We start from the raw sequence: 12,883 nt of genomic DNA on the forward strand, positions 1-12,883 counted from the left end.
GGCCAGAGTTTTAATCCTAGGTTATTGCATTATCTTGATTACATAGGATTATTCTTTTGTTCTAGGCCAACTTTTTCTCTAGCCTTGTCGGACAACTGTTTTCTACTTCTAATGTTTTATCCTTTTTCAAAGTGGACCTTTAAAGAAAAATCTAGCGTCATCCTTACAGATGTTTTATATAGAGGTCAAAATGATATTAAAATCCAATATGGCCACCTAATACTGCTTTAAAATCCAATATGGCCGCCAAATACCAATATAGCCGCCGAATACTGTTTTAACTCTGTGGGTAAATATTTCCAATTTCTCTTAATACTAGGTGGTGAACCCCTTAATTAATAATAATTATAAATAATGATATGAATTTCTGATGCACCTTTTCTCTGGAGAGCTCAAGATGCTTACGATTATTGCTCCTGGCATGGATCAATGGCGGCACAACGACCCTTTATACTTCAACACCCTGGGGAGCATAACATTTTATTTGAATATATAATAAGGACAACATGGTAAAGTAAAAAGAGAACTATGATTTTCAAACTTCTAATAAATTCATCGCCAAGTGCAATCTACGATGAATGGAAGTGTTTTTTACGAAATTATAAAAATTGTCTGATTTTCTTTGTTGACAGCTGAACCCACTATTCTGTCTTCTCCTGAGGAGCTAGTCAGTGTCTCACGTGGACAAACAGTTATTCTGACATGTGAAGCTGAGGGTAGTCCAATGCCAATCATATCATGGCGTCTGAATTGGGGACATGTCAGCAGTGACGATAGGGTAAGCAAACCTACAGCAAATACAATCTTAGTGTGTAAGATATGACGATCGGGTAAGCAAACCTACAGCAATGGCAGTCTAAGTGTGTAAGATATGACGATAGGGTAAGCAAACCTACAGCAATGGCAGTCTAAGTGTGTATGATATGTTGATAGGGTAAGCAAACCTACAGCAATGGCAGTCTAAGTGTGTAAGATATGACGATAGGGTAAGCAAACCTACAGCAATGGCAGTCTAAGTGTGTAAGATATGGCGATAGGGTAAGCAAACCTACAGCAATGGCAGTCTAAGTGTGTAAGATATGACGATAGGGTAAGCAAACCTACAGCAATGGCAGTCTAAGTGTGTAAGATATGACGATAGGGTAAGCAAACCTACAGCAATGGCAGTCTAAGTGTGTAAGATATGACGATAGGGTAAGCAAACCTACAGCAATGGCAGTCTAAGTGTGTAAGATATGGCGATAGGGTAAGCAAACCTACAGCAATGGCAGTCTAAGTGTGTAAGATATGACGATAGGGTAAGCAAACCTACAGCAATGGCAGTCTAAGTGTGTAAGATATGGCGATAGGGTAAGCAAACCTACAGCAATGGCAGTCTAAGTGTGTAAGATATGACGATAGGGTAAGCAAACCTACAGCAATGGCAGTCTAAGTGTGTAAGATATGACGATAGGGTAAGGAAACCTACAGCAATGGCAGTCTAAGTGTGTAAGATACGATGATAGGGTAAGGAAACCTACAGCAATGGCAGGCTAAGTGTATAAGATACGATGATAGGGTAAGGAAACCTACTGTATTACAGATGAAACTCAATAGGATACTTGTTACAAATTACAAATACTACTAAACCAGAGTGAGTACAGAGTTTCAATTTTTACCTCACACAATGTTTTGTTTTGTTACAAAGTACATTTAACAAAATACAGATACTGATAGTGTGCAAGCATATTAAATGATACATTTTATCTCTCTTTGAACATAAATCAACATCACTTTCAGATGAAACAAGGAAAATTCAAACATAAAACTGTTTATTTGTGTTCACACTGAGATAAAATGTAACATTTCATGTGCGTACATGCTATCAGTGCCTGTATTTTCCCAGCTTACACACACATCATATAAAATTGACTGATTGGTGGTGGGTTACGCATTTGTCTGGTCTGGTGAGTAGTGTCACCAACTAATGAATTCTGCCTGATGTTAGCAGTCATAAATATCCCTACATGAAATTGATAGGGCATTGAAAGTTGATATATGGGAAAGGTAGGTTAGGGCAGGGCAATTGCTAAGTATGTCTGATGTGATGTGAAGTGTGTTTGTATTGTTTTGGGAATTTGAAAGTACACTGTTGATACATGGAAAAACATCTGTTCTGAGACTTCGTTAAGAAATGTTTTTGAAGACCAAATTCTTAACCTTTGAACTTTTTGATCCAGAAGGTTGGTAGTTTTTCAGTGATTTACCATGTTGATGGAGTTTAAATGAAGACGTGAATACAGAATAAAGTATTTCATCGTGTAGTAGATGGTGTAAGATTTTTCTACAAGTCTTGTGTTGTCTAAAAATAATTACTGCACAACCTCTGCTGCCCTATCTCCTTCTAGATTGTTTTAATTATATGATTTTGCAAATCAAGATGCATAATTATGTTCTTTCATACTTGTTTCAGTAGTTAGAAAAAAGTACCATAACACAATTTTCACATTAGTGGTGACCTAATTTGCATATTGTTGGCATAATTTGCATATTATTACATATGCATATCATTATAAGATTATTGTCACCATCATTTTCATATTGTGACAATTCAAACAATGTACTTATAATTTGTATTCTATAGTGATTAATCAATCAATCAATCAATCAACCAACCAATTAATTAATTAGTGACACTCCGCCGTGTCTCACTCACAAGACAACTACAAACTTTTTGGGTCTTCCATGTGTGATAACTTCAACAATTGGGACTGTTACTCACCCAGTCCAAAGGTGCCATGTGTTGCTGTGTATGGTTGACTCTGGGACACTTGATGGACTTGGAAAGACTATAATAGTTCCACAGCAAGCTTTGTTATGTAATTCCAAACCTGTGGACTGACGTGGAAAGCCTATAATAGTTCCACGGCAAAATAGTTTTGTCATGTAATCCCAAACCTGAATACTGTTCTCTAGAATCTTGTCTATATTGTATATGTCTCTTTGAAAAAATAACGTAAACCAATAATTCCCAGCCTGAAAAGAAAGGAAAAGAAGAGAATTGTACATTTCAATCCAATGTATTTGTGTTTCATTTCAGGTATCATCAACTTCTATTAATGGTATAGGTATACTAACTATCAATAATGCACAGGAAGTGGATTCAGGAGCTTATACTTGTGAAGCTATGAACAATAAAGGATACAAGTTTGCTGTCCCCGATGCCATCGTTGTCGTAACTCGTAAGTACACGATAATTAACTTCAGGGTACTTGGTGTAGATACAAGTTTGCCGTCCCCGATGCCATCGTTGTTGTAACTCGTAAGTACATGATAGTTAACTTCAGGGTACTTGGTGTAGATACAAGTTTGCTGTACCCGATGCCATCATTGTTGTAACTCGTAAGTACATGATAGTTAACTTCAGGGTACTTCATGTAGCTACAAGGTTGTGCCCCCCCCCCCCCCCCCCCCCCCCATGTATTGTTCTCATAACTTGTAAGTACACAATTGTCAACTAGAGGAGACTCTACTCTGTTAATTTAATGAAAATACCTTTGTTTCCTTGAGTGGCATTCCCCTGGGGGAGGGGGGAGGGGGTGCATATCGAATAGAGAGAACTAGTAATGATAAAACATGAATGGCATTAACACTTTTTAGCTGGTGTACTGAACAAGTGGTTGTGATAAGATTCAAAAGACATGGCAACCAAAATTTGTTGAGATGTAACTATTTTTGCAATCAAGGTTATTTATCATGATCAAAATGTATAATTCCATGCTGTCAACATTTCTCTTTCTCAGCTCCAGAGGGTATATGTCAAGAAACAGTGTTTAATGAAGCTGCGTTAGTACCAGAGGAATGTGTAGTATGTTTCTGTTTTGGTATTGTTAGATATTGTGTCAGTAGCAGCTACCACAAATCTCAGGTAAGCTAGTCTTTATAGGAAAGACAAAAGATTTCATGATTTGGCCTCTAGTAGTGCTATTTGTAATTGGTTTTGGGGCTGGAAGTAAGGGCCAGTTGAAATGTGTTATAGTGCTTTGTATGTAGTGCTGGATTTTATCAAGAGGAAAACTGGCTGGAACTGGCAACTTGCAGATTTCAATCCAGCCTCTCCTAACCATTTAACCATCATTACTCCTTACGAGTTACTATGGTTACAAGTTGATCAAACAATCCTACCTCAGTCACTATGGTTACAAGTTGATCAAACAATCCTACCTCAGTCACTATGGTTACAAGTTAATCAAACAATCCTACCTCAGTCACTCAGAAACAAATGGCAGGAGTGAGGCTTGAACGGCAGTTTGCAGATTCTATACCTATAACTCTTAACCAATCAACCATTATAATACAGAGTGTTGTCTTACAGTAGTCTTTCTGTGTTCACAGGAGAGTTTGTACTTCAATGAGGCAGGCAACACGAAAGGAGTTGAACTCATCAAGTACAATAGAGGAGGTGTCCAACCCATTGATAATAGATACCTTCAAGTACAAACAGTAACTGGAGAACTAGCTGTACAGGATTTCACTACACAGCTTGGTCAAGGTGATTTCTACTGGATGCTGCCTGCTAAGTTTACGGGTAATCAGGTAGGAACCATAATCTATTTCTTTATTTAAAGAGGACTGTCACTCCAGGAAAGAAAAGGTATTTTCATAAACTATGGGTTCTAATGAGTCATTTCATGATTTTACATCACCTACAGTTACTTGCAATTTCTGAGAAACATCTATGGACAGTTCATCTTGATGGTGTATTTATAGGGTATCTTTGCTATGGGTCATTAGATAATGGGGGTCAGCAGAAATAATAGATGCATGAATGAATATTCATGAGAGATGTTTTACACTTAAATGAATAGGCACTCAGGATTCATTAATATTTAGTTTTCTTTTTTTCTGTAAATTTTCAGTTAACAAGTTATGGTGGAAGTCTGCAGTACATGATTATGTTTGATACTACTCAAATACCAAGATCTTCAAGTACATCTGATGTCATTGTCAGGGTAAGTAGAACACCTCTGTCTAATAGATGATTTTAGTGAACAGCGCCCCCATGAGACCTTGACTAAAGAGCGCCCTCTAGCGATTTAATGAAGAGCATCACTACTGCAGTTCTTAGATGCATGGTTATGATTGTCATGACTGAGATAGACACATAGACATCCAATGTGAATCTCACATATGTGTGGAAGCTAGCCCATAGGAATAATGTCGGCCGGAAATTCAATTCCACAATTCTGGTTAATATTATTTCTATGGGGTTCACACGCATAGTAAGAGTCACAATATGTAGGGCCTAGGGCGGTGTATTGAGAGCATCTACAGACGAGGTGGAAGAAAAAAAATGATCTTCATGTGAATTCTGTTTTCATTATAAATAGTAAACTTTTCCAGGCACCCCTCCCCCACCCACTCCTCGTCCTCATTACACACAGTGAACATACAATTATGTTTGACACCATTGTAGATGCCAGGATCAAATGTACTAAGCGACATCGTAATCATGGTAAGTCAGAAAGTACAGCTGTGAAAAAGTTATAACAAATAGCTCCCTCTAGTGGTCATTCACAGCAATGTCCTCAATTCTGTCATAAATGTAGTATCTTATTGATATGGTCTTAATATGGGATTTTAGATTTAAAAGGAAGTTCAACTTCAAAACTAATATAACTCAATTGTATCCTTCTTCATTTTAAAGGGAATCGGTCTAAAACTTATGTGTTTTTTCTTACTTGTTTTACTTTCATTACAAAAAAACTACTCTTATACTTCAACCTCAGGTAGGCTGTGTAAATGCTTAAAGTGGTCATATGGATGAGAATTTGGTATTTATTTTGGATTTTTATTTGATAAAACAGCTTCACTATGTTTTTCTACTTGAAAAAATAATGTGAAATAACATATACCAAGTCCATGTTCACATCTCAATAAACTGCAAAACATTAAACAATGTAAAATGTTTGTTATTGTACGTACACTTACAAACTTTTTACACTTTTTGCATCTTTTTGCAATGTATAGTCTAAAAGATAGTGACGCTGTTTTATAAAACAAAAATCCAAAATGAATACCAAATTCTCATCCATATGGCCACTTTAATGTATTGTGAATAATTAATTAGTTGACCTTTTGACCTTTAGACAAATGACCTAAGTTGACCTTTAAATTGGAAAATGTGTTGGAAACTTTAATTTGAAATATTGCATGTTTGTAGTAATGTAGTAAATAAAAGATGAAGGTTTGAGTAATGGTATTTTTAATAACTTAGCAACCAAAATAGGTAAATGAAAAGTTAATTTGTAGACTGGAAGATAAAAATGAAATATTGACGTTTTCTGTAACTGTTGTTACTTCACAGGGTAATGGGATAACTATACAGTACAGGATGACAGAACAACCAACTGTGGGTGTACAGAATGAACGCTCTGTAGAATTCAAAGAGGTAAGTTGTGAAATCACATTTTTTTTATGTGTATTTTTGGACACTTTAATGATTGATTCATATAATTTTCAAGATAAAATTAACCACGGCCAGATATGTATATAATATCTCGGGATGTTTAAAGATGGCAGTTATTGTCTTTATGAAATACATATATGCCACATTCACTTTGCAGTCACTTTTCAAAGAAGTGCCACAAGAGGGCGCCCCATACGGAGCAAAGTGAGGGCCAAAATCACATGGCAGTATTATTTCATGCGTTGTTTGCTTTCTTATTGTCAAATTTAGTTTGGTTGGGAAAGGGTAGAGGAAGGAAGAGGAGATATTCCGCAACCAGCAACAAGGGCTGATATGATGATGGTACTGGAAAACATTGAATTATTCCTGATTAAAGCCTCGTATCACTCCTTTATGACCTACTCTAGGTAAGTTTTGTCAATTTAGAAAATTATAATGTCATCACAGTTAGCTTGTTTTTCATATAGAATAGCGCCCCTTAGGGTCAAACTATGAAATCTTTTGTTTTCCCCATATTGGTATATTTTGTTTACTGTGAAAAGTTATGATTTCATCATTGTCAGCTTATTTTTCATGTAGAATAGCGCCCCTAAGGTTCAAACTATGAAATCTTTTGTTTTTCCCCTTAAAATGGTGTATTAGAAAAGTTATGATTTCAACACAGTATTTTCATGTTTTGCATGTAGAATAGCTCCCCTTATTGGCCAAACTATACAACTTTTTTTTTTTTCCCAGCATTTTTTGTTAGTATCTGGAATTGTTTTCCATATTCGGCATGTATATTGAGATCAAATATTGTCCATGCCGATGTGATAGATATTAAAATATACATGATTATGTCATTAACAGTTTGAGTGACATCTCATTGGATGTTGCTATCCCACAAACCACTGGGCAAGGCAAGGCTACACTGGTTGAAGATTGTCAGTGTCCAACAGGGTACGGTGGTCTGTCATGTGAGGTAAGTGTCCAACAGGGTACGGTGATCTGTCATGTGAGGTAAGTGTCCAACAGAGTACATGAATCATAATGGAATTTGGTTGATGTGACTGCACTGATGGGTATCAATTTTGTCGTTTTGGCATAACAAGGTTAACAAGAATATCAAGTTGACAGACAGGATGTCAAAATTAAAAGTTGTGAATGAACAGCACACAAAATTTTGCATAAAAGACAAAAAGATCAAATGATGTGGTCGTAGACATTGATAACATAAACAGACATATAAGTCAGTGTATTTTTCAAGTGACGTATCTCTTGAGTAAATGTCTTTACTTCATTGTGAGGACGTATCTATCTATATTTGTCACTTAAAGGAAAATATGGTAACACTCACAACTGTTTTGTGTATATTATACTTACAATTTTGGAAATAGATGAGAAATAAGACAGATTTGATTATTTACTATATCTACTTCAAAATTGCTCTCAATTATCACAGATTGTTGATTAAATGAAGCATTATTTGGATTTTGTAGGAATGTGCTAGTGGATACAGACGAGTCAAGAATAATGAATATCTTGGTGTGTGTGTCCCTTGTGATTGCAATGGTCATTCTGAAGATTGTGATGGTGAAACTGGAGAGTGTACGGTAAGGGAACTATTTTACATTGGATGATCACATGGTAATAGTATGATTATTACATGATAAACACATGATAATCACATGATCATCACATGATTATTGCATGGTTATCAAATGACCATCACATAGTAGTCACAAGATTAATATAATGATAATCACACAATCATCACATGATCATCACATGATTATTGCATGGTTATCCCTGACCATCACATGGTAATCACACAATCATCACATGGTAATCACATGGTAATCACTCTTTTCTTCTTAATTTCAATGCTTATTTTGAGACTTTCATGTATTGTATTCGACAGTCAACTTTGTCTGACTCTCTAAAATAATTCTTCCATTTTTTGACCATAAGAGTAGTTAATAGGCAATAATGACTGAATCTATGCATACATATTCTATTCTTGCTTGTATGCAGGGTTGTCGTGACGACACCGTTGGTGAAAGATGTGATCAGTGTGCTCCTGGTTACTATGGTGATGCTGTTTTTGGTATTTGTCAGAAGTGTGAATGTCCTCTTTCAAGTCCATCAAACAAGTAAGTATTGAACAAAGAATAGATTAGAACAGAGGAGCTATTGTGTTGGATTTCCTCCATCAGTCTGTCTGTAGCTGTCTGTAGCTGTCTGTAGCCCTGTCAATACATGCATACACAACACTTTATCTGATATTAAAAATGAATGTTTCAAAACAAGTAATCAGGACATCTTTGAAATATGTACATCATGGATTTTTTTATTTCTACTTTGCTCACTTTTTGATTTGTGTCTTTGTTTTTACTTCTGATAGCTTTTCACCAACATGTCATCTTGATTCTCGTGATAATGTTATTTGTGATGACTGCCCTCGTGGTTACACTGGAGACAAATGTGAAAGGTCAGTATTTTGTGTCGTCAAATAGATTGATATATATTCAAAGGTAGTTAATAATTTTCTGTATTACATTCTAATACATTGTGTCCAAATATGGCATTCTCTTTCTGAACATGGCTTCCTATGTCCAAATATGGCACACCCTGTCCAAATATGGCTTCCTATGTCCAAATATGGCACACCCTGTCCAAATACGGCATACCATGTCTAAGTTTGGTACACAGTGTCCAAATTTGGAATGTGACATGTTTTAACACAGAGAATTATATATTTTTGAGTTTAGGAACTCTTTCACCATAACAATGTACTTAAATCACCATTCTTTGGAAAATCAAATTCTCTCCTTTATGAAGTAACAATGATAGTGAAAGAATGTGTGAAATAGTAAACTTTCTGTAACATTGGCAAAGTACAATACTCTAAACCAGTACTTCATCATAGCAACCATACTTTCTATCTTACCAATTATGTTTTGATTTGATTCCAATATAGATGTGAGACAGGATACTCTGGTAATCCATCCATTCCTGGTGGCAAGTGTGTTGAGTCAACAGGTAACATAATTATTTACCATTAATTACTTGCACTGGTGTGTTTACACATACAGCAGTTTTGAAAACACCGTCCAGCAGCTCTGTTTGATACAACCTTGTAGAAATCAATAAGAAACTGCACATGCCACACTTTACAAGTTATTACTACATTTAGTCTGAATGAAATAAACCATTTAACCCAATGTACTTTAACAGGACATGCAAGCACCAATGTTTAGATGTCTGCCTTTAATGTCTGCATGGTGGCATGTGTAGTTTTTCTTATTGGTTTCTGTGTTGTTGTATCAAACAGAGCCACTGAGTGGTATTTTGAAAGCCACTGTACTATCGGTATTATTATTGCAGTGTATTACCAAAAAACATCATTGATGTTGTGTAGACTATTTTAGACACAACAGTGATCTTGGTTGTATTATTGCTATATTTCTCCAGCCAGACTCCTAATATAGAAAGGCAGTAAGATGGCAACAAAACTTTTGGTTTATGTCAAAAATTTAACTTGCATCAAGAAATACTTACAGCTCACCAAAGCTTCCATAAGGTATCCACCATGGCTTTGTCAGTGTTTTCTGAAGTCATGACGTGTGTTAGACTTTAGGCAATTATCCCAAATTCTCTTTGAGTTATTATGTTCGCTTTTTCACACATACACTTTTTCATTCACTATTTCACACACAGTAAAATTCAATGTCCTGTTTCTTCCAGATTTAAAGAAACGGTGTGATGACAATGGTAGCAATAATCCTGGAGTCACTGATGAGAACTGTGACTGCAAGGTAAGCTAAGTTTTCATTTATTTACACTGCTATCTTCCATTTCATGTAGCCTACTAAGGGATGTAACTAAGTTGTGACAAGAAACCAGTAAAATGTGAAAAGTAGGTACCGCTAGTAACATCTAGGAATGACACCCATAAACCTGCCTACCGGTAAAGACAGAAATCTACTAGTTGAAACAGAGAATTTTTAAATAAATTTTAATTAAAATTTAAATTATAAAATGTAGCTAGCAAAACATTGCAGAGTAGTGGGTTGTTTTAGCCAGCTATCAGCCATTATCTACATCCCTGTTACAGGTCACAAAAAATAATAGTATTAGTTTGTCTTAGCTTGTCGACACCACAGGATACTGCAGTTGTAAGCAAGTTGGTAATTTCCGGTTGTATAAAATATTGAATCAATAAACATGGCAGTAGGTCAATACCTAACTAGAATTTGTTGAAATGATTCAAATAGATTTTCTTTCTGAAAAAATAATCAGATTTAAGCTTTGAATGTTTTTTCTAAAGTATGTTAATTTGTGTGGATTTTTTTCTGGATTTCTATTACCCTAATATTTTTTTCTAAGTGGACTCATAATTAACATATCAATAGTGTTGAACCTAACAGAATAGTTGTGTGGTGTGTGGCTTGGCAAATTCTTCCTAAAATTAAACTCCTTTTTTTCCCATTAACCTGATTTGTTGTTATCAAATTTAAGATTTTTGAAAAAAATATTTATGAAATAACATCATAAGTCTAAAACTAACATCTTGTAAAAATTTTGTTTTCAACATAGTATGTACCTTGGAATTAATACTTCAAACCCATTCTCAGTACAAATCAAGAAAAATAATCAGGGGTCGCCATACAAACTTTTGAAGTAGAGATGTCAAAATGGCGTCAAAATTAAGCCATTTCAGAATCCAATATGGCTGCCAAATATTGTGTTTAACTTATCACTATTGTAAACGAAAAGATTGTCAAATATCATTGAAAACAAGATAATGAACCAAGCTTTCATATGACAAAGTATATGATGACTTTGATTTTAAAACACAAATTGGTCTCCAAGGTACATACTTTAGTAAATTGCCAAGAAAGTTTGCTTGCTTGCATATTCATTGATAAATCTCCTGTTTACTCCCCCTTTGCTTCATTTTCACGCTGCTTTGCAAATAAGGATGGCTTTTGTGTGTGACTTCAAGGAAGTGAAGGACAAAATAGAAAATAATTCCTGTGCTGATAATTTTCTTTAAAATAGATCATCTTTATAATTTTGAATGTGTAATTTTTTGTTTCTTAAAATGTCCTTCCATTTTATTCACTAACAATTATGATTTTTTATCCAATAAATGAAAGACTAATATGGTAATATGGTTTATATACAAAATCACTGAAAGTATTAGGTCATCATTTTATGAATATTCATGAGAGATGTTTCACACTGAAGGGAATAGGCACTTAGGAGTCATGAATATTTGATGTGCAACCATGAATATATTATTTCTGCTGTCTCCCATGATGCAATGGCCCATAGCAAAGATACCATATAATTAACACTGGCTGGTAAAGGACTAATACTAACTTTTTATTTAGTTTATTTTGGTTTGTGTGTCTTAGCTTGTCCTTGGTAAGATGTCTTTACTTACTAGTATCTTGTCTTTAGAACCACAAGATCCTCCTGAAAAAGAATGAGTTTGATAACAGATATATACTATAAATGATTTATATTTTTAAAATGGTTATATATAGAAATAATGTAGAAAAGTTTTGGCTGTTTTTTTTGGAGGGGGGGGGGTGTTGCTTTGTTTTACTTTGTTTTATAGATTTTATATATTTTATAGATTTGTTGAGATATTAATCTAGACAGTATAACAAGACAATGGAAATGTGAATTATCTTGAAAATGAGTTACACTTTACCAGTTGTTTGTAGTATTTTTTGTGTGTAATTCAAAACTAATTTAGCCTGTTTACATTGTATGATCTATGATTTTGCTTTGCTTTGCTTCCACACTAAACTGCTTATAATGCTGTGAATGGCAATCAATTAATTTAGCCATGCCCCACTGGCAGTTATCGGCATGCCTGTTTTACATAATTTACATAATTATCTCAACAGGGGTATATTTACATATTACTCATTTGAATATAGTTAGGCTGATGTACATTATCACTCCCCATTGTGACCAATCAGTTTGGGTGTACTGTATTCAAACCACATTAATAGGGAACTTGCAATCTAGACTGAGCATGCTCAGACGCAAAGGACTATGGGATTATCTGTGGTTATCATAATACCTAATCTGGAGCTACCAATAAAATAAACCTCCCACAATGATCAGGGTGATTATGAATTGATTATTTATGGTTAATAATAACATTATTGTTTACAATACTATTTGATTAGTAAATATTATCACATTTCCCATGATGCAACATTCAACATGGCGGGTTTGCAAGTACCCTATTGGTTGCCGTTTATAGCATTACAAGCATTTAGTAAGACATTTAAGGAAAATGACAGATTGTGATATAAATGAGTTGAATCAAACTTGTGCTGCGTTCCTTCCGTTAAGATAGAAACCAAACCTTCAACCTGAAGTCTAGAAAATCATCTTTTAGGAAATTTTATTTCTATTTAGAATGTTTTT

General features: G+C 34.9%; 1 protein-coding gene across 3 annotated transcripts in view; it reads left to right on the top strand.

The window, feature by feature from the left end:
* The window catches only part of LOC144451584 (basement membrane-specific heparan sulfate proteoglycan core protein-like), a 140,007-nt gene that overhangs the window by 80,078 nt on the left and 47,046 nt on the right, over positions 1–12,883 (top strand). For all 3 annotated transcript variants that reach the window (XR_013482300.1, XM_078142471.1, XM_078142472.1), the window contains exons 12-24: positions 633–778; positions 3,080–3,221; positions 3,783–3,907; positions 4,375–4,575; positions 4,899–4,991; positions 6,347–6,430; positions 6,719–6,855; positions 7,298–7,409; positions 7,927–8,040; positions 8,462–8,580; positions 8,832–8,918; positions 9,408–9,469; positions 10,175–10,245. Coding sequence is in view for 2 of the 3 variants with exons in the window: in XM_078142471.1 (XP_077998597.1) it covers positions 633–778; positions 3,080–3,221; positions 3,783–3,907; positions 4,375–4,575; positions 4,899–4,991; positions 6,347–6,430; positions 6,719–6,855; positions 7,298–7,409; positions 7,927–8,040; positions 8,462–8,580; positions 8,832–8,918; positions 9,408–9,469; positions 10,175–10,245 (1,493 nt within the window). In the remaining variant the exon portion in view is untranslated. The remainder of the gene's footprint in view (positions 1–632; positions 779–3,079; positions 3,222–3,782; positions 3,908–4,374; positions 4,576–4,898; positions 4,992–6,346; positions 6,431–6,718; positions 6,856–7,297; positions 7,410–7,926; positions 8,041–8,461; positions 8,581–8,831; positions 8,919–9,407; positions 9,470–10,174; positions 10,246–12,883) is intronic.

Source organism: Glandiceps talaboti, chromosome 21 (genome assembly GCF_964340395.1).
Source record: "Glandiceps talaboti chromosome 21, keGlaTala1.1, whole genome shotgun sequence".
NCBI lineage: Eukaryota > Metazoa > Hemichordata > Enteropneusta > Spengelidae > Glandiceps > Glandiceps talaboti.